Below are 23,007 nucleotides of genomic sequence, written 5' to 3'. Positions count from 1 at the left end.
AAGGAGGGAAAGGCGAAAGCGGCACGCCTATGAAGCATGCGCACTAGAGAGGGTGGGGAAAGAGCGAGGGCGGCAGGATTCCCGGGAGGCGGGGTTCCGAACGTGACGCACACGCACTACAAAGCGCTCCTCTCGGCGGCGAATACAACGCATGCGCTCCGAAGAGAGGGCGGCGGCCCGCCGCTCCGTTGGGCGGAGTCGCGCGCGGTGACGCATGCGCGCCGGGAGGGAGCGAAAGCGTTCTCGTGCGCTGCTGCGGGTGGGGGAGGAGGAGGAGGGCGTGGCTGCCGGGTGACGTCGTGACGCACGGGAGGGAGGAGGGAGGGAGGCGGGCTGCCGCCGTTTCTCCGCCGCCGCCGCCGCCGCCGCCGCCGCCGCGCGACCCGAGAGGCTCCCCCACCTCCCCGCGGGCCTCCCCCCCCGACCTCCGGGGTCGCCATGGCGACGGCGGGTGGCCCCCCAGCGGGCGAGACGAAGGTGATCTACCACCTGGACGAGGAGGAGACGCCCTACATCTGGTCAAGATCGCCGTGCCGGCCGAGCGCCTCACCCTCGGCCACGTCAAGGCGACCCTAGCCCGGCCTGGCGCCAAGTACTTCTTCAAGAGCATGGACCAGGACTTCGGGTAGGCCCTGCTCCTCCCTGCTTCCGCCCCTCCCCTCTGGCCCGTCTTTGGACCTCGAGGGGGGCCCTCGTGAGAAGGAGACCCTCGTTTCTGCCTCTTTTCTCTCGAGTTGGGGTTTCGTGGCCGCCCCTAAGAGCTGTGGGGGTTGTACATCCTCCCTGCCAAAAGCGTGGGGGAGGGCAAGAGACTCGAGAACCCTCCCCACCCCATGGGCCTGTCTCACCAGACCTCGAGGGATCCTGCCTCGTGGGAAGGAGGAGGTTCTGCTTCCTCCCCGCTGTGGGGGGAGGGCACATCTCTGAGTATGGGGGCGTGACCTTCCGCCCCTCAAGGAGAGAAGTGGGGGGACATGAGAACCAGAGCCCCCTTTCCTGAGAAAGGGGGGGTTCTGGGGGGGTCGTGGGGCTGCTGAGAGGTGACGGGGAGGGAGGAAAGGCATCTACCCTCCCCAAGGAGACCACAGCAGGGTTAAGAGCCGCCTGCTCTGGGCCCGTCTTCTGACCTCGAAGGAACCCTCATGGGTCAGAGGGAGGGTGAGATCTTCTTTTATGCCTCTCTAGAAACGGGGGTCATGGGAAGCTTGGGGGGGCTGTGGAGAAACCCCCCCCTCCCCAGAACATCAGGCTGGTGAGAGCCGCCCACGAAGCCCGTCTCCTGGACCTCGAGGGGTCCCAGCAGCATCCTTTTCCATCCCCCCCACCCAAATCCTTTCTTTCTTGGCAGGGTGGTGAAGGAAGAGATCACCGAGGACAGCGCCCTCCTGCCCTGCTTCAACGGAAGAGTCTGCTCCTGGGTACGCCAGACCTTGGCCTCCCGCCGGGATGAGGGTCTCGGGGGTATTCATGGCGTGAGCCTTCTGGGCCCCTCAAAGTCTTATCTATTCTGAGCAGACTTAAATGGCTCCCCAGCCTGATCCAGCAGGAGGGAAGGAGGGGACGGGCCAGAGGAAACCTTCACCCCCCCACCTCTCTCTCTCTCTCTCTCTCTCTCTCTCTCTCTCTCCCCTCCCCTTTCCCCCACCCAGCTGGTGTCTTCGGAGGTCCCCCCACCTGAGCCGCCACCGCCCCCTCCTCCCGCTCCCGGCGAGGTCCGTCCGGAGCCTGCTCCCGCACCACCTCCTCTTCCTCCATTGCCCGTAGAAAGGACCAGCGGCATCGGCGACTCCCGCCCTCCTTCCTTCCAGTGAGTAGGAATGGCTGCTGTGCTTGTGTGTTTGTGTGTGTTTCCATGGTGGGGTTAAAAAACGGGACTAATCCAGCCTAGAACGGAGCGGGGTGGGGGGCGCCTAACAGGAGGAAAACTTGAGCTAACTTTTTTCAATAATACTTCAGTTTTTGTTGCTTTTATTTATTATTGTTAGATTTCTATCCTCCACGTATCACTTTATAAGGAACTCAAGGTACGGCAATCATACGCTGCTTAAAAAAAATAAAGGGAACGCAAAAATAAGACATCCTAGATCTGAATGAATGAAACATTCTTATTAAATACTTTGTTCATTACATAGTTGAATGTGCAGACAACAAAATCACAGAAAAAGTATCAATGGAAATCAAATGTAGCAACCCATGGAGGTCTGGATGTGGAGGTACACTCAAAATTAAAGTGGAAAAAAACACTACAGGCTGATCCAACTTTGATGTAATGTCCTTAAAGCAAGTCAAAATGAGGCTCAGTAGTATGTGTGGCCTCCACGTGCCTGTATGACCTCCCTACAACGCCTGGGTGTGCTCCTGATGAGGTGGCGGATGGTCTCCTGAGGGATCTCCTCCCACACCTGGACTAAAGCATCCCCCAACTCCTGGACAGTCTGTGGTGCAACGTGGCGCTGGTGGATGGAGCCAAACATGAAGTCCCAGATGTGCTCAATTGATTCAGGTCTGGGGAACCGGGCGGCCAGTCCAGAGCATCAATGCTTTCGCCTTGCAGGAATTGCTGACACACTCCAGCCACATGAGGTCTAGCACTGTCTTGCATTAGAAGGAACCCAGGGCCAAGCGCACCAGCATATGGTCTCACGAGGGGTCTGAGGATCTCATCTCGGTACCTAATGGCAGTCAGGCTACTCTCTGGCGAGCACATGGAGGGCTGTGCGGCCCCCTAAAGAAATGCCACCCCACACCATTACTGACCCACTGCCAAACCGGTCATGCTGGAGGATGTTGCAGGCAGCAGAACGGTCTCCACGGCGTCTCCAGGCCCTGTCACGCGTCTGTCACATGTGCTCAGCGTGAACCTGCTTTCATCTGTGAAGAGCACAGGGCGCCAGTGGCGAATTTGCCAGTCTTGCTGTTCTCTGGCAAATGCCAAACGTCCTGCACGGTGTTGGGCTGTAAGCACAACCCCCACCTGTGGACGTCGGGCCCTCGTACCACCATCATGGAGTCTGTTTCTGACTGTTTGAGCAGCCACATGCACATTTCTGGCCCGCTGGAGGTCATTTTGCAGGGCTCTGGCAGTGCTCCTCCTGCCCCTCCTTGCACAAAGGCGGAGGTGGCGGTCCGGATGCTGGGTTGTTGCCCCCCTACGGCCTCCTCCACGTCTCCTGATGTACTAGCCTGTCCCCTGGTAGCGCCTCCATGCTCTGGACACTACGCTGACAGACACAGCAAACCTTTTTGCCACAGCTCGCATTGATGTGCCACCCTGGATGAGCTGCACTACCTGAGCCACTTGTGTGGGTTGTAGACTCCGTCCCATGCTACCACTAGAGTGAAAGCACCGCCAGCATTCAGAAGTGACCAAACCATCAGCCAGAAAGCATAGGAACTGAGAAGTGCAGAACCGCTCCTTTATTGGGGATGTCTTGCTACCTGCCTCTGCTTTCCACCTGTTGTCTATTCCATTTGCACAACAGCTTCTGAAATTGATTGTCAATCAGTGTTGCTACCTAAGTGGACAGTTTGATTTCACAGAAGTGTGATTGACTCGGAGTTACATTGTGTTGTTTAAGTGTTCCCTTTATTTTTTTGAGCAGTGTATTTAATGCTGCTCCTTTTATTCCCCCCCCAAAAAAAAAAAAAATACACCAGCTGTTTTTCGGGGGAGCTAGAACTTCTGGTGATTGGCCCAAAGTCCCCCAGCTGAGTTTCATGCCTAAGGTGAGACTAGAACTGACCATCTCCCAGTTTCCACGCCAGCCCCTCACCCCTATACCCAACGGGTTTCCTCCACAGCCCAAACCTCTCGGGCAGCTGCGAAAACTTGGACCGTGAAACCGAGACGGAGTCCGTCGTGTCCCTGCGGAGAGAGCGGCCACGGCGCCGGGAGAGCATGGAGCACGGAGGTAAACGGCCTGTCTCCGAAAGCTTCCAGGCCCTTTCCTTAGCCGGGGAGGGCAGGCGGGGAGGCCCAGTCCCGGCAGGATGGATCGCTCTGACACCCTCCTCCCCTTTCCGCCTCAGGTGGGCACCGGATCAATGGGCAATCCCGGCTGGAGCGCCACCTGGCTGGCTACGAGAGCTCCTCCATGCTGCTCACCAGCGAGCTGGAGACCACCAGCCTCTGTGACTCGGATGACGACGATGCCATGAGCCGGTGAGCACCGGAAAGCAGGCAGGAACGGCTGGAAACGTTTGCAAATTCCTGATTTCCTGCCAAAACCTCTAGGCTCTGGAGTGGAGGAATGCATGGGAATCCAGGAAGCTTCATCCCCACGTTGTCTCTGTTGTCTTCCCACTGGGATTGGAGCCCATGTCGGCACTGTTCTGACCCAAGCTTCCTAGTCCATAATTATGCACACACTTCTTTTAAAAACAAGTCCTAGTTTATTGCAACGCTGGGAAATGCATTCATTCCCAGCCGGGAATGAATCTCAAATAGTCTCTCGAGATAAGCACCCACCTTTCTTTCCTGTGAAGTGCTGCCAATAATAGAACTGTCCAATGAACTAGGGGAAAAAAACAACAACCAAGCTTCAAAAATGAATCCGAACAGATCAAAGTACTTGCTTCCTGCAAAGGTTTCGTCACCTTGGCCTGACTTTTATCCCTTATGGGTGGGGCAATCACCTCCCAGCCTTACTCCCGAGTCGCCTCTTTTGTTTCAGCCGCTCTCGCCTTCTGACAACTCTTTGCACACGCGCCCTGGGAACAGGCTCCCCTGGGTCCTCTGCCTTGCTGCTGCCAGACTCCGAAGGCAGCCCCCCACTCCCACACGGTCCTGGCCCCATCTCTGTATCGGACGCAGGACCCTCGTCCGCGTCCTCTCCAGACTTCCGGACTGATCCCTGTTCTTCCCCACGGTCCGATTCCGCTGCCGTCTGCGTTGGCCGCTGGCAAACCACAACAGGCACAGGAGCCATGCCACGTGCCCCATCGGGCGGGGTATTCCGGCCGGTGGGCTCGAGGAGAAGGACGTTCTCTGCTGTTGCTCCTGCCCATTGGAACATCTTCCCCCCGCCCCTCCCCATGTGAGGTGGGCTGTACCCTGCTGACCTTCCACGAGAGCCTTCAGATTTCACATGGAGGGTGGTGGGAAATGCTTAAAACGTAGGACATCAGAGTTGGAAGGGACCTTGGAGGTCATCTAGCCCAGGGGTTGCCAACCTTTTGGACCTCAGGGACCACCAAACTCATCATTTTAAATCCCATGGACCAGAGACCCTGGGAAAATTCCCCACCCCGTTTTCCTACCGATCAATCATTCTTTATTTGGGATGGCAGGATACCGTCTCAGCTCCGTTCTCAGAGAGAGAGAGAGAGGAGAGACTTTTGGCTTCGTGCAAGGAAAGCAGCAGAAGCCGCAGAATTCTTTCTTTCTCTCCCCCAAACTCCGCCAGAAATGAGTCTTGGTGAGACTTGGAGCAGGAGGCCTTGCAGGGTCCCACAGACTCGTTTCTGGCAGAGTTTGGGGGAGAGAAAGAAAGACTTCTGGTGCTTTCCTTGCGTGCAGCCAGAAGCAGAAGAAGAAAGAAGCCGGGCGCTTGGGGCGCGTGGGGCAAGTTCCCCCCCCTCCCCTCACTCGTGTTGTTCACGACACAAACAATGCAAGCCTTGTGTTCCTGTGCAGCCTGCATTAATTGCTTTTTGGGGGGTGAGGGTTGGGGAAGACTTCTCTGCAAACCACCAAAATTTTGTCACAGCCCACCAGTTGGCGACCCCTGATCTAGTCCAACGTCCTGCTGAAAGCAGGAGTCCCTACACCAAGGGCCGGCAACCTTAAACATTCAAAGAGTCACAAAGGCCCTAAACAGAAGCTGCCCCCCTTCAATTGTGGAGCTGACCAGACTCTATGGCAGTTCCCCCCCAACCATAGAGTCTCCTCCTAGCGCGGTGTCCTTTTTCCTCTACCTCTCCTAACCAAAAGCCCTATCAATTCCGGAGCCGGCCGGCAACAGGGAGCTGCAGCGAAAGGGAGGAAAGAGCCACATCCAGCTCTAGAGCCACGGGTTGCCTACCCCTCCCTTATACCATCCTAGACAAGTCTCTTCTTTAAAGCCTCCACTGTTGGAGCACCCACAACTTCTGGTGGCAAGTAGTTCCACTGGTTAACTGTCCCCACTGTTAGGTAGTTTTTCCTTAGTTCTCCTTAGTTGCTCCTTGTTCTGCCTTCTGTGGTTTGGAGAATAGCTTGACCGCTTCCTCTTCTTTGGGGCAGCCCTCAAATATTGGAAGACTGCTATCACGTTCCCCCCCACCCCCAAGTCCGTGACAGGTTGATAGATTAATGACACATTCAACTACCACTCTGCTCATCCTACGTCCTCCCCAACTTTTAGTTAAGGCTGAGTTATTTGGATCTTGATAGTATTTTACTTACGGCTTTTCACAGGTCGTCCTTAATTTTGAACCATTCATTTAATGTCAGTTTGAAAAAAGGACTTTAGGACTTACGACTGTTGCAGTTATTCACGTAATCCAAATTTGTCCCGTTCGGCAACCGACTTGTATTTATGACGGTCGCCGCGTCCCGGGGCTCGCGTGACAAATTCCTGGGGAAGTTAGATTCCCTCAACGACCATGTGACTCGCTGGCGTGGCCAGAAAGGCCGTTCAAACGGGGACAAAACTGACTTCAGTGGTCTCGTCGGCAGCAGAAATGTAGGGCTCCGTTGCCATCGTAAGCCAAGGCCCACTTGCAGTGGTGTAGGGTGGCGGTTGCAAAAAGGCATCGCTGGGCGGTGCCCTTTCCCAGACGGGGACCTCCCTCGTGCCCTTCGCTCCTGTGAGCCCCTCGCCCATTTTCACTTGGCAGGTTTAGCAGTTCCACGGAGCAGAGCAGCGCCTCCCGCCTTCTCAAGCGCCACCGTCGGAGGAGGAAGCAGCGCCCACCACGTCTCGAACGGGTAGGGGGCCAAGAGCCCAGTCTCAGCATCTGAGATCCAGAGGGTCTCTTCTCAACGGGCAGCCAAAGGTCCAGGATGGTACCAAGTTCCCCCTTAAATAAGACCCTGTCTTATATTTTGTTTGCCATCAAAAAAGGGCACCAGGTCTTATTTTCAGGGGATGTCCTCCACGGACTAAACTCACTTGCGCGCGTTGTCACCGGCCTCCTTCGGAAGTCCTTCTTCTGCGGCCGGCAAGGCTTTGCAGAAGGCCTCTGCAGCCGATAACTCTGGATCGATCTGGAGCTTTGATATCAGCTCCAGAGGCCTTCAGGAAAGCCTTGCCAGCTCCAGGAAAAATGGGCCCGCAAGGCAGGTGTCGGGGGTGCGAGGCCTGGCTACACCTGTCCAAAGGTAAGTAGTAGTGCAGCTCCACCCCTGCATTCCTCACCCCAATTTAATTTTTACCCATCCACTCTGGAGTGGGTGGGAATCTTCATTAGGGCTTATTTGGGGGGTAGGGCTTATATTGGGCGCGTGTGTAAAAAAAGCTCAAGCTAGGGCTTACTTTCAGGGCAGGTTGTATTTTCGGGGAAACAGGCTACATTTCTTAGTTCTACATAAACATCCTGTCTGGGTATCCATTCGAGCGGGTGGGAATCTTAATTAGGGCTTTTGGGGGGCAGGGTAGGGATTATATTAGGCAAACACGTAAAAAATCAAGCTTGGACTTTCAGGGTAGGTCGTATTTTCAGGGACACGGGATAGCTTTTTTGTGGGGAGTGGGTGCAGGTGGTCTTGTCTTGCCTCTATCCCTCTCTTCTCCTGTCTTCCAGACATCGTCCTTCAGCAGCGTCACCGACTCCACTATGTCGCTGAACATCATCACCGTCACCCTGAACATGGGTAAACACCCCCTGCACGGGCCAAAAAGAAGAGAGAGAGGGGTGGAAACTGGTCCTGACATTGCAAAAGTTGTAAAAAAAAAAAAAATCTTATCTGACCCGGCTCCCAAAACACGACAAACCCTCTTGACGTGAACTCAAAAGTTTCCGTTAATTAGGAGCGCCGGCAGCCTCGGCCAAATGTTTCCCTCTCTCACCGCAGGCTGACCGGTGTGTCCGGCAGGGAGGTGAATAGCTGTCTGCCACACCTACTCACCTCCGCCCCCCTGCCTTTGATCCCCAGAGCTGGGGTGGGGGCTTTCCTGACAGCAGCGGTGGCTCTCCCGTCCTGAGGTCCGGCCCATAGATTTCCACTGCTCTCCTCTCCTCTGCCTTCTGCACGTCAGGCCCTGGATCCAGCTGTTCCTCCTCTTCCTAATCAGCCCCCTCCAGGCGGCCAGCAGTCCACAACAAAGACCCCAAAGGGTGAAGGGGTCATCATCGAGGTTGGGCGGCCCCCCTCCGTGGTCCCCCTTCTACCTCCCACTCCACTCCCCGAGCGGGCAGGAGGAGAGCGGTTTTGAACATGGCTGAGATATAAAGCGTCTCGTTTGCCTCTTGACTTCCTTGGGAAACCCACCAAGATTGTTTTTAAAAAGAAATCCCTTTTGGGAAAGAGGGCAAACCGCTCCTATCCACTCTGCCCGCTCGTTTCGGTGGCGGGGGGTGGGGGAGATTGAACAGGACTAGAGCCTTCAGAAGAGGAGGTGTTTGCATCTCTCAAGGGTTGGCCCCAGAGTTGGAGCCTGCCCAGGCTGACAAACATCACCCCTCGCAAATGTGACCCCACTGAGACCTGTAGCTGAACCCTATTGTTTATGATTTATTTGTATTTATTGAGCAATTTTATATAGCTTACCCATTGCTGACGACTCTAGGTGGCTTATCACACTGAAGGAATTTAAAGCTCCGTTATCAATAAAAGAATCTTATTTGCAGTTTGGGGTTGAGATGATAGATGGATGGATGGATGGATAGAGAGGGAGGGATGGATGGATAGGGAGGGAGGGATGGATGGAGAGAGAGAGATGGATGGATGGAGAGAGAGATAGGTAGATAGGTAGATGGATGGTGGAGAGATGCATAGATAGATAGATGATAGAGAGAGAGAGATAGATGATAGATAAGGTTGATTAGATAGAGAGAGATAAGGTTGATTAGATAGATAGATGTTTATAGTTAGATATAGATAGATAGTTGGAGAGATGGAGAGATGGATAGATAGAGGATGGATGGAGATAGATATATCGGTAGAGATATGTAGATGATGGATGGATGTAGAGAGGTGGATATAGATAGATACATAGATGTGTAGAGAGATGGGTGGATAGATAGATGATGGATGTAGAGATGGAGATATAGAGATAAGGGATAGGTAGATGCATGGAGAGAGGTAGAGATAGGTGGATGGATGGAGATAGATATTTCTATCTTAGAGTTGATAGATGATGGATGGATGTAAAGAGATGGATGGATGTAGAGATGGATATAGACAGATACATAGAGAGGGATGGATGGATAGATGAGAGGTAGACGGACGGATGGAGATAGATACTTCTATTTTAGAGAGAGAGAGTGGATGATAAATGGATGGAGAGAGATTGATGGATGGAGATAGAAATAGAGGGATACGGAGGGAGGTCCTCGGTGCTCTTTGAGCCGGGTGGTTTTTCTGCAGATGTTTCCTTATCCAAACTAGGGGACACCGATCGCCACGATGAGTGGGAAAGGTTTGGTTAAGGAAACCCCTGGGAGAAAGAACCAAAGGCCAGAGAGCCCCAAGGACCCCCCCTTCCCCCCCGCCCCAAGTTCCCTTAATGTCCTCCTTTCCTTCCGGTCTTGTCTTGGTAGAAAAATACAACTTCCTGGGCATCTCCATTGTGGGGCAGAGCAACGAGCGGGGCGACGGGGGCATCTACATCGGCTCCATCATGAAAGGGGGGGCCGTGGCAGCCGACGGCCGGATCGAACCCGGGGACATGTTGCTCCAGGTGAGGCGGGCGCCCCGTTTCCCCTTAGCCCAGCACAGCGTGCGGCGGAGAGGGTAGCGTCTGGCTCCGGGGTGAAGCCTGGGCTCCTCCGTTGCTCTCGGAGCCGGGCGGTTCCCTTGCAGGCGTTTCGTGGCCCAAACCCAACGCGCTGATGAGGTTGCTTAGTTTGGGAATGAAACGCCCGCAAGAAAAACCACCCAGCTCAGAGAGCACCAAGGAGCCCACAGTCCTCCTCCTCCTCCTTACCCCTCCTTCTAGCCCTGGTGTTGTTCCTTACTTGGGTCATGAAACGTCTGTAAGAAAAACCTCCCAGCTCAGAGAGCACCAAGGACCCTATTGCCTTCCTCCTCCTCCTCCTCCTCCTCCTCCTCCCTGCAAAGCCTCCTCCCTTCCAGCACTGATGATGTTTCCTAGTTGGGTCATGAGACGCCTGCAAGAAAACCACCCAGCTCAGAGAGCACTAAAGATCCCACAGTCTTTCTCCTCTTCCTCCGTTTCCTCTTTTTCCTCCTCTTCCTCCTCCATTTCCTCCTCGTCTTCTTCCATTTCCTCCTCTTCCTCCTCCCTTTCTTTCCTTCTCTTCCTCCTCCATTTCTTCTTCCTCTTCCTTTCCCTCTTCTTCCTCTTCCTCCTCCTCCTCACCCCCCACTCCCTTCTAGCACTCATGATGTTCTCTCGCTGGTCATGAAACACCTGCAAGAAAGCTAGCAGGCTCAAGAAGCGCCAAGCACCCCCATACTTCTCCTTCACCCTGCGACCTCCTCTTGCTTCTAATACTGATAATGTTCCCTAGTTGGGTCATGAAATGTCTGCAAGAAAGCTGCCAAGCTCAGAGAGCACCAAGGACCCCACAGTCCTTTTTTTCCTCCTCCTCCCCTGACGATGTTCCCTAGTTGGGTCGTGAGATGTCTGCAAGGAAACCAACCCAGCTTAGAGACCACCTATGTAACTGCCTTCGCCCTCTTCTCGGATTCTTGCCAGGGCAGGAATTAGAGAGAGAGAGAGAGAGAGAGAGGGAGCTTCTCCGTGTCTTAGAGGCAGGTGAGCGAGAACTCCAGGTGGCTCAAAGCATTTCGCCCCTCCCTTCTCAATCCCAGGTGAACGACATCAACTTTGAGAACATGAGCAATGACGATGCCGTGAGAGTACTGCGAGAGATCGTCCACAAGCCGGGGTAAGTTCTGCCAAAGCCGCCCCACCCCCACCCCCGCAGGTGGGAGGAGGGCCGCCGCCGTTCCCCCAAAACGATCCCTCCCTCTCCTTCCTTCCTTCCTTCCTTCCTTCCTTCCTTCCTTCCTTCCTTCTTTCCTTCCTTTCTTTGCAGCCCCATCGTGCTGACGGTAGCCAAGTGCTGGGACCCCTCCCCACAAGGGTATTTCACCCTGCCCAGAAGTAAGTCATCCGCGCCCCGTCCTTGGCCGCAAAGGGGGGATTTGGGGGTGGGGTGGGGGGGCAATCTGTTGGGTTGCCCTCACTGCTAAGAAATTGGGGGAGCGGAGGGAATCCCCAGGGAAGGAGGGAGGGGGAACGGGATGAGGCAAGGTGGGGGTCTCAACGTATTGTTCCCGTCCAGATGAGCCCATCCAACCCATCGATCCGGCCGCTTGGGTGTCCCACTCGGCCGCTCTGACGGGGGCCTTTGCCCCCTACCTGGGCAGCAGCTCCATGAGCACCATCACCTCGGGGACGTCCGTCACGGAGACCGAACGTGAGTCCGATACGCCTCACCCCCACTCCCTTCTCCCTTTCTATTGGCCACTCTCAAAAGGCCATAGAAATATCTTACGGGTTGACATTCGGCTTCCCTCACTTCTTGAAGGTGACCTGTACAACACAAAAAGAAAACAAAGGACTTAGGGTTGCGAAACCCCACCCCCCCAAGACTTGGTTGGGTTTCCTGCATGGAACCTTGTCCCAAGGCTTGGACATTCCTTGGAAAATGTGGGGGGCAGACGAGGGATCCCCATGTGGAACTCCCGGGGGACGGTGACTGATCCCGTCCCGTTTTCCCGCTTAGGCTTTGACAACTTCAACCTCTCGATCCACACGGACATGGCTTCCGTCACCAAGGCCATGGCGTCCCCCGAGTCCGGCTTGGAAGTCCGCGACCGCATGTGGCTGAAGATCACTATCCCGGATGCTTTCCTAGGTATCGGGGGTGTGAACCCGTGGTAATGGGGGCTGAATCGGTGGTGGGATTCAAATATTTTTACTACCGGTTCTGTGGCCGTAGCTTGGTGTAAATCTCACTGGCTGGGGGATTCTGGGAGTGGAAGTCCACAGGTATTAAATCAGGAGGCGCCAACCTTGGCAACTTTAAGCCTGGTGGACTTCAACTCCCAGAATTCCCCATCCAGCCATCCCTCTTGTTCTTTTTTCCCTCCTACTCCCTAGAGTGGAGCGATTGCAAAATTCCACTCTATAAAGCCTTAGTAAGGCCACACCTAGAGAACTGCCTCCAGGTTTGGTCACCACATTATAAAAAACATGTTGAGACTCTAGAAAGAGTGCAGAGAAGAGCAACCAGGATGATGAGGGGACTGGAGGCTAAAACATACGATGAACGGTTGCAGGAACTGGGCCTGGCTGGTCTAGTAAAGAGAAGGACCAGGGGAGACAGGAGAGCAGCCTTCCAATATTTGAGGGGCTTCCCCAGAGAGGAGGAGGAGGGGGTCAAGCTATTCTCCAAAGCACCTGAAGGCCAGACAAGGATTAATGGATGGAAACTGATCCAGTAGAGATTCAACCTGGAAATAAGGAGGAATTTTCTGACAGGGAGAACCATCAACCGATGGAACAGAAGTTGCCCTCAGAAGTTGTGTGAGCTTCATCCCTGGAGGCTTTCAAGAAGAGACTGAGACTGCCCTCTGTCAGAAATGGTGTAGGGTCTCCTTCTTGGGCAGAAGGGGGTTGGACCTATAAGGTCCCTTCCAACTCTGATTATCGGTTAATCTGTAATTCGAGGACTACCTCTATATCCAGGCTGAGTGTGATGCGCCCCACCTCCAGGAAGGGGATTGTACACCTGGAAGGAGAGAAGGACTTCTGGTGGACAATGGGGGCCGACGAGGGGTGCCGATTTCCAAGCTGCCTCACTGCTCTCCCCGCTTTCCATTGGCCACTCTGAAAAGATCATAGAAATATTTTACGAGTTGACATTCGGCTCCCCTCACTTCTTGAAGGTCATCTGTACAACACAAAAAGAAAACAAAGGACTTAAGGTTGCGAACCACCGCCAGGCTTGGTTGGGTTTCCTGCATGGAACCTTGTTCCAAGGCAATCGGCCTGGATGTTCCTTGGAAAACAGGGGCAGGTGAGGAATTCCCCTCGCGGAACTCCTGAGGGACAGGTATCGATTTCCAAGCTGCCATACTGCTCCCCTCTCCCTTTCTATTAGCCGCTCTAAAACAACATAGAAATATCTTACGGGTTGACATTCGGCTACCCTCACTTCTTGAAGGTGACCTGTACAACACAAAAAGAAAACAAAGTTGCAAACCACCCCCCCCACAAGGCTCGGTTGGGTTTCCCGCATGGAACCTTGTCCCAAGGTGATCAGCTTGGTCGTTCCTTGGACAACGGGGGGGGGGGGCAGATGAGGGATCCCCATGGGAAATCCCAGGGGACGGTTACCGATCCCGCCCCGTTTCTCGCTAGGCTTCAACCTCTCATTCCAGATGGATATGGATTCCGTCACCAAGGCTATGGCGTTATAGCCGCCTCTTCCTCTCCCTCCCTCCTTAACCCCTCCATCACCCGAATGTCTTCTCATTTTCCCACCAGGCTCGGACGTCGTGGACTGGCTCTACCACCACGTGGAAGGCTTCCAGGACCGCCGCGAAGCCCGCAAGTACGCCAGTAACCTCCTGAAGGCTGGCTTCATCCGCCACACTGTGAACAAGATCACCTTCTCCGAGCAGTGCTACTACATCTTCGGCGACTTCAGCAGCTGCGAGAACTGTAAGTGTCTTGTCTCGTCTCGTCTCGTCTGGAGAGGACAAAGAACAAATGTGACTGTACGGCTTAATTTTTCTCTCTCTCCGTTGAGCTAACTTCCTTAATAGAAGGCGGGGATGAAGGAGATGTAATATATCTTGACTTCAGTAAAATGGGGGAAGAAGGGGAAGCTGGCTGGGGAATTCTGGGAGTTGAAGTCCACCGGTCTTAAAAGTTGCCGAGTTTGGAGGTCCCTGTTTTACGACATTATTTTGTGTACCACAGGAATGGAATGGAAGATAGAAAAAAAGAATAGAATAGAATATAGAAGGGAAGGGAACGGGAATGAGAATGGAACGAAAATGGAAGTAGAAATGGAATTAGAATTAGAATAGAATAGGAATAGAATTGACGGAATAGGAATAGAATGAATAGAATAGAACAGAAAGAATAGTAGAACAATAGAACTGAAAGGAACCTTTGAGGTCTTCTAGTCCAGCCCCTTGCTCAAGCAGGAGAATCTATACTGTCTCAGACAAGTGACTTTCCAATCTCTTCTTAAGATAATAAGAATAATAGCTTCCTTAATAGAAGTTATTAGAAGCTAGGGCAAAGGCAAGCAAGGGTGGTACCAATAGCCATAGGCGCCTTGGGCGCAGTCCCAAAACCACTAGAGCATCACTTGAACACCATCGGTGGCATTGACAAATTTGCCATCCGTCAATTGCGGAAGGCAGCTTGGAACAGCTTCCATCCTGCGGCAATCTCTGTAAAACCAGGTCCTTGGGAAGGACTTGATAGCTAGACAAAAATGCCAAGCCCAGGCTGACTGCGATTAATAATAATAATAACAACCACCACCTTTATTGTCATTGGACATATATACAACAAAATTCATTTTAGCTTCTGCTGCTGTTATCCACAACAAAAGTACAATTACAGCATGAACGCTACAGAAAGCGGTTGTTACACGAGTAATTAAGGGAGAAACCAATCACGTTTTCTTGTATGCGTGGAGTGATGGCAGTTGTATTTAGGAGCCTCCAGTGATGGACCACCCATGATTTCTAGTGGCAAGCTGTTCCACTGGTTCATTGTCCTCACGGTTAGGAACTTTCTCCTCAGTTCCAGGACAAGGGGTTCATTCCGTAGGACCCACTGACATCCGTATAAAATCAATCCCTGTCGCTGCTCGTTGATTTTTCTGCCAGTGAGTCCCTTGTCTCCCAATTTATTTATTCGTTTATCACGAAGCAAATCAATACGGCTGGTTTTTCCCGTATTAAACATTTTGCAATGCCCCTGGTGGGGACTGAGGGAGAGGAGGAACAGCTGACAGGGAGTGGAGGTGTCGCTCCAGAGGTTGTGGCAGTCAGAAGAGGACCCGAGTCCATCCCCTCTGCATCCTAGGGCACGCAGGGAGGAGAGGATAAGGGAGAGATGTGGTCTATGGGGGAGGAGAGGGCCTTGATCCCCTTCATGGGCTGCAGCTGTGACAAGTGAATAAGAGGCTGGACCTGCGTATGGGCGAGCGCTGGAAACAAAGCGTGGAAATATCTCTAGTTTATGGTTCCTCTCTGAGTTTGGCGTCCTTCCCAGTGTGTGTTATCTGTGGACGTCCTCCGGCCCTTATCTTGCCTGGTTTGTGTTGCTTTTTTTCCTTCTTCTTGTAACTGTTTGTGGGGGAGTTTTTTGTCTTACGTCAAGGATATTCAGAGCTTGGAAGCAAAGGGAAGGAATAAAAGGGGCTTCCTCTGTTTTCTGCGACTGCGTTTGTTCTGTATCCCACCCTGGGTCATCAGACATTTATGGAAGGGCTGGGCTGTCCCCCCTCCTTCCTCCCCGTGCCCCGTTTTCTCTGCTCTCAGGTGGGGCCCCTATCTCACATCCAGGAACTTTGTAAAAAGCCTTGGTTGTGACCGGCCTTGAAAACAAGACAGAGATAAATGAATGAATGAATAAATGAACAGACAAAGAGATAAAAAGAAGAGGCTCCAACCTGGGGAGTGTTTGAATGAGTGATGCATTTCGGAATAATGGCGAAATGGCGACCACTGAGGCGCCTGGCTCCACCTAGGATCCGAGCCCAACTTAAGATGGTCTTGGTTTATTTGGGATCGTCTTGACAGTCTGAGTGGAGGCTGATTTCACACCCCATAAAGAAAATTCTGCATTTTTTAAAAAAATGCTCAGTTGGGTTTTTCCCTTTTTAATATTTTAATTGCTTTACGTTTAATTCTTGGGAAGCCAGGTACGTCCTGCCCACCTGGGCCTGGATTGCTCCGGTGTCTTTCCACTCCCCTCCTGAGTTTTCCTACCTCTTCATTTCTCCTGCCGTTCCTTCTTCGGGTCTCCCTTTTATTAGTCCTCGTTTTAGCGACCCTTCGCTGTCACGGCGGGGATTAAAAACGTGACCTCGGGACCAAACCTCGCTTCGAATTCCGTTGTAAATCGAAGGAAATTTGGAAGCACGGTTGCGGTTTCGCCTCGTGGCTGCTTCAACTCACAACCGCTCGTTTAGCGACTGTTCAAAGTTAACGGCACTGGAAAAAAAAAGAGACTTGGGGCCCTGTGTCACACTTAACAACCGTTGTTACTAGCTGAACAACCGCTGTAAGCAGGGTTGTGAAGCCTCAGTTAAGAAATGCCTCGCTTAGCAACCTAAACTTGGGGCTCTGTCGCGGTTGTAAGGTCGAGGACTTCCTGCAAGGGCTTTGCGGTCGCTCGGGAGGACCGGCTGAAATCGTGGAGGGAGGGGGGGTCACGTCCTGAATGAGGGAAAGCCCTGTGATTGACAGCTGACCCAGGATACCCTCCTCGTTCTCTAGATATGGCCAACCTCTCGCTGAACGACAACGACGGATCCAGCGGGGCCTCGGACCAGGACACGCTCGCGCCTCTGCCTCTTCCAGGGGCCACCCCTTGGCCGCTGATGCCAACCTTTCCCTACCAGTACCCGGCCCCCCACCCGTACAGCCCCCAGCCTCCGCCCTACCACGAGCTCTCCTCGTACAGCTATGGGGTGGGAAGCGCCGGCAGCCAGCAGAGCGAAGGTAGGTGGGGCAACTGTGGGAGTGGGAACTCGGCCGGCTGGGGAAAATGGGCTCTGGAATGACGGGGGGCGAGGGAGGCTGGGAAGTTGGGGAGGCGGGGGTCAGCTCAGGACCAGGTCCTTGCCTGCTTGTGGGGCCCTCATCACTTGAGACCTTCAAGAAGAGATTGAACTGCCATTTTGTCAGAAATGCCGTAGGGTCTCCCGCTCGGGCGGGGGGTTGGACTAGATGACCTATGAGGTCCCTTCCAACTCTGATTATCTGTTGCTTGCAATTGGGGAGGGGATTCTGGGAAGGCCTTGCTTCCTTCCTCGGTCCTAATTTTTGATCACCTTTTTCAAACGTATTTGTATTTAAAATGTTAAATCTTAAAAATGTTTAAAATGGTGAGCCTGGCGGAAGATGGGGCGGAGGGGGCTACAGCGAAGTCCTCACTCTGTGACCATAAGCGAGTCCGCCCAAAAGTCAGGATGGGTTGTAAAGGAAGTCATTCCGCGACCCGCCTAATTTTATGACTCTTTTTCTACAGAGGTCGCTAAGCAAGATCTTTTAAGTGGATCTGCAGTCATTAAACCCTTTCATGGTTGGGGGGGGAGGAGAGATTTCAAATTTCGGACGCTTGGCAACTGACTTGTACTTACGACGGTTGCAGTGTTCCTGGGGGTATGTGAGAGAGAGACGGAATCCCCTTTTGGAGACCACACTTGATGGGGAAGCCGTGAGGCTGACTTTTACCCGCTTAACGACCACGAGGAGAAAGGTCATAAAACAGGGCAAAAGTCACTTTTAACAGCAGTCTTTTTAATGATCAGTAAACGTTGGGCTAAAATTGAGGATTCCTGGCATAAACTTTACTCTCTTTGCCAACAAATACATCCAATAGTTTCATTCCTTTTAATATTCCCCTCACCGTCTGCAGTTCCGAATTCAATTCTTTGCTTATTTCTTCCGTTTCTTTAGTCTGTTGGGAGTTTTTCTTTATTTTATTAAAAGTCCAGTTTTTCTCTTATGGTCCTTGCCAAAAAATTATCTGTTTTCTCTTTCTCCGGTTTTCTTTCTTCAGTCAACACCAAACAGTCCCCGAATATTACGTTCATTTATACTTTGCTGCAAACCCCAATTTTTTTTTAAGACTTGTTACGCTACTAGTCTTTTATTTCATTTTTTTTTCTCTTTCACGTATTTATTTATATGGCCAGTAATTTTCCACGAAAACATAAAAGAGGCAATATCTTTAACCATTAGATAACGCTCTATATTGCTATCTAAGTTCTTTTTTAAAAATTCTCTTTTCCGTTGTTTTAAATTCAATGTTACCCATTCCAGGTAAGTCCAGCGTTTTATCCAATGCCTAATTAGCGCCCAATTCTGTAGATTATTCTCTGGTGTAAATTTTAATTCGTAACTCAAAAATCGTTCACCATTTTGGCTTTCTTGCCTTGCAGGCAGCCGCAGCAGTGGCTCGAACCGCAGCGACGGAGGCGGTGGTGGCAGCGGGGGCGGCCGGGGGACCGGGCGGCCCAAGGAGGAGAAGCCCGGGCCGGAGTCGAAATCCGGTAGTGGCAGTGAGTCAGAATACTCCATCCGCAGCGGCAGCCAGCGTGGCGGGTGTGCGGCGTTGATGCCGGGTGGGGAGGCGTCCTCACAGCGCAGCCAGCACAGCCTGGGGGGTGTCAGCGTGCGTTCCCACCCCTCCCTCCAAAGTGCCTATGCGGCCCCCGGGGGGATGCCCTTGGCTTACAAACCGATGATGGTGATGATGGTGCCTCCGCCGCCGCCTCCTCTTCCTCCCCCCACTGTACAGCCTCCGGGCGCCCCTCCGGTGCGCGACCTGGGCTCGGTGCCCCCCGAGCTGACGGCCAGCCGCCAGTCCTTCCACATGGCCATGGGGAACCCCAGCGAGTTCTTTGTGGATGTGATGTGACGGGGGGGAAGGGGGCACCACTTCCAAACCCCCTCCCAACTGTTCCCACCCAAAACCAGCTGAGAGGTCCAGCCTCTTCATTTAGGGGGGTCCTTCGCCCAAGGATGGACCAAACCTTCTCAATCCCAGATTCACCAGCTGATCCTTTGCCCTGAGCGAGCTCTTCACAGCCATGAGTCGATCCTCTGGGCTACAAGTCGATCCACTCCAGGCCATTAGTCACTTCCTCCTGGCGACGAGTCGATCCTTCCGGGTCCCGAGTCGATCCTTCCGGGCCACTCACCAATCCTCTGGACCGTGGGTTGATCCTCTCCAGGCCATGAGTCATTTTCTCCTGGCTACAAGTCGATCCCTCCGGGCCGTGAGTCGATCCTCTGGGCCGCGAGTCGATCCCTCTGGGCAGCGAGTCGATCCTCCGGGCCACTCACCAATCCTCTGGACCGTGGGTTGATCCCTCCAGGCCATGAGTCATTTTCTCCTGGCTACAAGTCAATCCCTCCAGGCTGTGAGTTGATCCCTCCGGGCGCGAGTTGATCCCTCCGGGCCGCTAGTCGATCCCTCTGGGCCGCGAGTCGATCCCTCTGGTCCGTGGGTTGATCCCTCCAGGCCATGAGTCATTCCCTCCTGGCTACAAGTCGATCCCCTCCGGGTGCATGAGTCGATCCTCCGGGCCGCGAGTCGATCCCTCCGGGCCGCGAGTCGATCCCTCCGGGCCGTGAGTCGATCCTCTGGTCCGTGGGTTGATCCCTCCAGGCCATGAGTCATTCCCTCCTGGCTACAAGTCGATCCCTCTGGGCCGTGAGTCGATCCCTCCAGGCCGTGAGTCGATCCCTCCAGGCCGCGAGTCGATCCCTCCAGGCCGCGAGTCGATCCCTCCAGGCCATGAGTTGTTCCTTCTTGGCCACAAGTCAGTCCCTCTGGATCATTCACCGATCCCTCCAGGCCACGAGTTGATCCTTCCAGGCCGTTCACCGATCCCTCCAGGCCACGAGTCGATCCCTCCAGGCCGCGAATTCACTTTCCTACCTATCACTCGTGCCTTCTGCTCCGGGGCTCATGGGCTGCTGCTTTTTTAGGACCGAGGCCCGACTCAGGTCTTGCTCCGTTCATGTTTTCGTGCCTTGCTATGCTGAGCCAGGGAGGCTCAGCGTACTCTGACCAGCCTTGCAAAAAAATAATAATAATATCACCCCGTCTTCCTGGGACCAGTGGATGCCGAATCCGCCTCCGTCTGTCATCCGAATATCTCACCCACCCACCCTCGTTTCCGAGATTTGGCGACTTGTATGCTTCCTTTTTCCTTCCCTTCCTTTGGGTGGTTTGCAGGAAGCGGGGTGCGGTGTGGGGTGTTGCTTCCTGCTTCTCTGTGGGGCCGTGTCCCCCAAAAAAGCCAAAATGGCCACCGCAAAGGTACGCTCCCGTTCCAGGCCTTGGCCCTGCAGCGGCCTCCACATCTGCCTCGTCTCGACGGTACTTTTCCCGGCCTTCTTCTCCAGAGGGTCTCCAAGCCGGTAACAATGAAGGGGTCATTTTTTGTTGTTGTTGTTGTCGTTCTGTGTTTGTTTTGTGTTTTTTTATTAAGAAAACGTGTTTTTTTTTTTTAATAGATCGTTTTTAATTCACATTTTGGGGGCAGTTAATTCCTCTTCCTTTAAACTTGTATTAGGGGCATCTTTTGTCCCCAGTTATATTTTTTAACACTACAGCCAGGCCTGTTTTTTGAAAAGCTGGGTGGGGGTGGGGGCTTATTTCTTTCCTAACTTCATTTTGATCCCCGTTTGTATTTTTACCACCACCCCCGCCTCCAAGTACCACCTTGGGGGCCTGATTTTCTAGGTTGCTTTGTGGATATCCCTCCTTGTCTTTTCTCCTAAGGAGCTTTGTGGGTGAAGGAAGAACCCCAGAAAAGTTATAGATGAGTGAACTGGGGGTAGATTATTGGGGGGCTTTAAGCAGCACCCCCTATGTCACAGAGAGGCCTCTGGATACCCCCACTTCCTGCCCCAGTTCTTCAAATGCAAACGGTAGGAAGTGGGGCTGATTTTGTGCCTGTTCCTTTTCCCTCCCCCAAAATAATCTGCCTCAATTCCTTTTTCTTCCCCCCTCCAAAAAAAAAAAATCAGGGTGCAAATTCTGTCTACAATGGTGTTACTTTGCCCCGTGGCCCTTGGGATGTTTTCGATCGGCCTTTTCTCTCCAGCTTGCAAGACCGGGTGGACTTCAACTCCCAGAATTCCCTAGCTAGCAAAGGTTTCCCCAGCATTCACCCTGGGTAGAACAGAGGTGGCTAGAATACCTTTAGCAATTTTGGGGGTGGGGGGTGGGGGATAACTTCCTTAATAGACGGTGGGAATGCGGTAGACATAATATATCTCGATTTCGGCAAAGTGAAAAAAATAACTCAGTTTTCTGAATAGATGGTGGGAATGCAGTTAAAGACGTAATGTATCTTGATTTCGGCAAAGCGAAAATAACTCCCTTTCTTAATAGACGGTGGGAATGCAAAGATGTAATATATCTTGATTTCTGTGGGATTCAAAGACCGGCCATTTCAGTGACCGCCTGGGCAGCGTTTATGGCCTTTTATATGACTTTTTACACAAAACGAAAGGCAGGAGACATTCCGGCGGCGCTGGGACTGGAGAGTAGAGGCAGCCTTGGTGAAACTCTTAACCCCCCCTTGAGAAGAATAATGATCTCAGAAGGAGAAAAAATCCTATCTCTGCTCGTGACAACCTTGGTCACATCTGGTTGATAAGTCCAAGGTGATATAATTACTAGCCAGCCCAGAGCCAGATAAGGGGAAGAGGCCCAGGCAGGAAATGTACTGCAGTTTGCTGCTACTAGCACCACCTGCAGGAATTTTCTTGCCACTACAGATTTCGGCAAAGTGGGATGGGGTGGGATAAAATAACCCGCGATGAACTAAATGAAAAATCCGGTTAAATGTGGGTTTGAATGGCAGGACAATTTAAACGGAAGATTGATATGCCGGCGTGGGAGTTGAAGCCCACCCATCTTCCAGCAGACAAGGGCTCTAACCCAATATTTCTCAACTTTGTCTCCTGGGTGGACTTCAACTCCCACAATTCTCCAGCCGGTATATCAATCTCCCATTGAATTGTCCTGCCATCCATTCCAGATTTAACTGGGTTATTCATTTAGTTTGCTTTTCCCCCCCACTTTGCCTGAATCAAGATATATTACGTCTTTAACTGCATTCCCACCGTCTATTAAGAAATGGACCTATTTTTTTCCACTTTGCCCGAATCAAGATATATTATGTCTTTAACCGCATTCCTGCCTCTATTCAAAAACCGGGCTATTCTTTTTTTCCATTTTGCCAAAATCAAGATATATTACGTCTTTAACCGCATTCCCACCGTCTATTAAGAAAAATAACTTCTCTAGTAAGAAAAGTTACAAAGGAGTTGAAATCCACCCATCTTCAGGTACCAAAAATCGAGAAACCCAGCAACAGACATCCCTGTTGAGACGGCCGCCCCATCCGGGACCCCACCTCAGAGATGGAGGACTACAAACTCCATCGTCCCCTGCTCCGGGGGAGGGAGGGGGGTATCGCAGTCTGATGGCTCTGGGAAGCCTCAGGCTGGGAACGTCCGTCCTCGCGTCAGACCCCGACTACTTAGCTCTCCTGTATCACTCGGGGTCTTGTGCACACGCGTGATGGGGCGTGTTTTGTGTGTGACCCATTAGCAGATCACTTTTTTTTGATAAGGACATATTTATTTTTTAGCTCTTTTGTGTACAAAAAAAGCCTTCAATTAAAACAATAAAAAAAAAGTTAAAAGCCAAAGGCTGTGCAGCTGTGTGTGTTTTGTAAAAAAAATAAAAATAAAAATTGTGTAAAATACGTGTGGGGAATCTGGTTTTTGAGCTCATCCGAATGTGCCAATCTTGTGACTTTTAAATATGTTTTATTTTATTTTTTTAATTTCAAATGTTAAAATTGTTTTTAAATTTGAATTTTTTTTAAAAATGTTTTATACAGATGGTCCTCAACTTAGTTGAAACCCCTCCCCCCCAAAAAAAAATTTCCATCGCTAAACAAGACGGTTACGTTTTGCTCCCGTTTTATGACTTTTCTGGCCACTGTGTTAAATGAAGCCATTGTTCAGTCAGTGACTCAGTTGTTGCGAATCCTGATCCCCATTGACTTTTGTGCATCAGAAGGTCACAATCCCCTCAGGGTGCTGCGACCGTCGTAAATGTGAGTCGGTTTTCAAGCATCTGGATTTTGGACCCACAA

The 23,007-nt window shown here is 52.3% G+C and overlaps 1 protein-coding gene across 1 annotated transcript; it reads left to right on the top strand.

Moving 5' to 3' along the window:
- Positions 1-320: 320 nt before the first annotated feature.
- DVL2 (dishevelled segment polarity protein 2) lies at positions 321-22,611 on the top strand. The gene is made up of 15 exons (XM_087916427.1): positions 321-625; positions 1,349-1,418; positions 1,650-1,807; positions 3,802-3,911; positions 4,030-4,162; positions 6,820-6,910; positions 7,726-7,795; positions 9,685-9,824; positions 10,922-10,998; positions 11,149-11,216; positions 11,398-11,532; positions 11,842-11,973; positions 13,608-13,784; positions 16,589-16,813; positions 18,259-22,611. The coding sequence occupies exons 1-15, from the start codon at positions 609-611 to the stop codon at positions 18,735-18,737; spliced, it is 2,082 nt and encodes a 693-aa protein (XP_087772553.1). The 5' UTR covers positions 321-608; the 3' UTR covers positions 18,738-22,611.
- Positions 22,612-23,007: the final 396 nt, after the last annotated feature.

Source organism: Pseudonaja textilis, chromosome Z (genome assembly GCF_049901715.1).
Source record: "Pseudonaja textilis isolate UNSWEBS1 chromosome Z, rPseTex1.2, whole genome shotgun sequence".
NCBI lineage: Eukaryota > Metazoa > Chordata > Lepidosauria > Squamata > Elapidae > Pseudonaja > Pseudonaja textilis.
The sequence above is the reverse complement of the archived record's forward strand: the minus strand, read 5'-3'. Positions and strand labels throughout refer to the sequence as shown.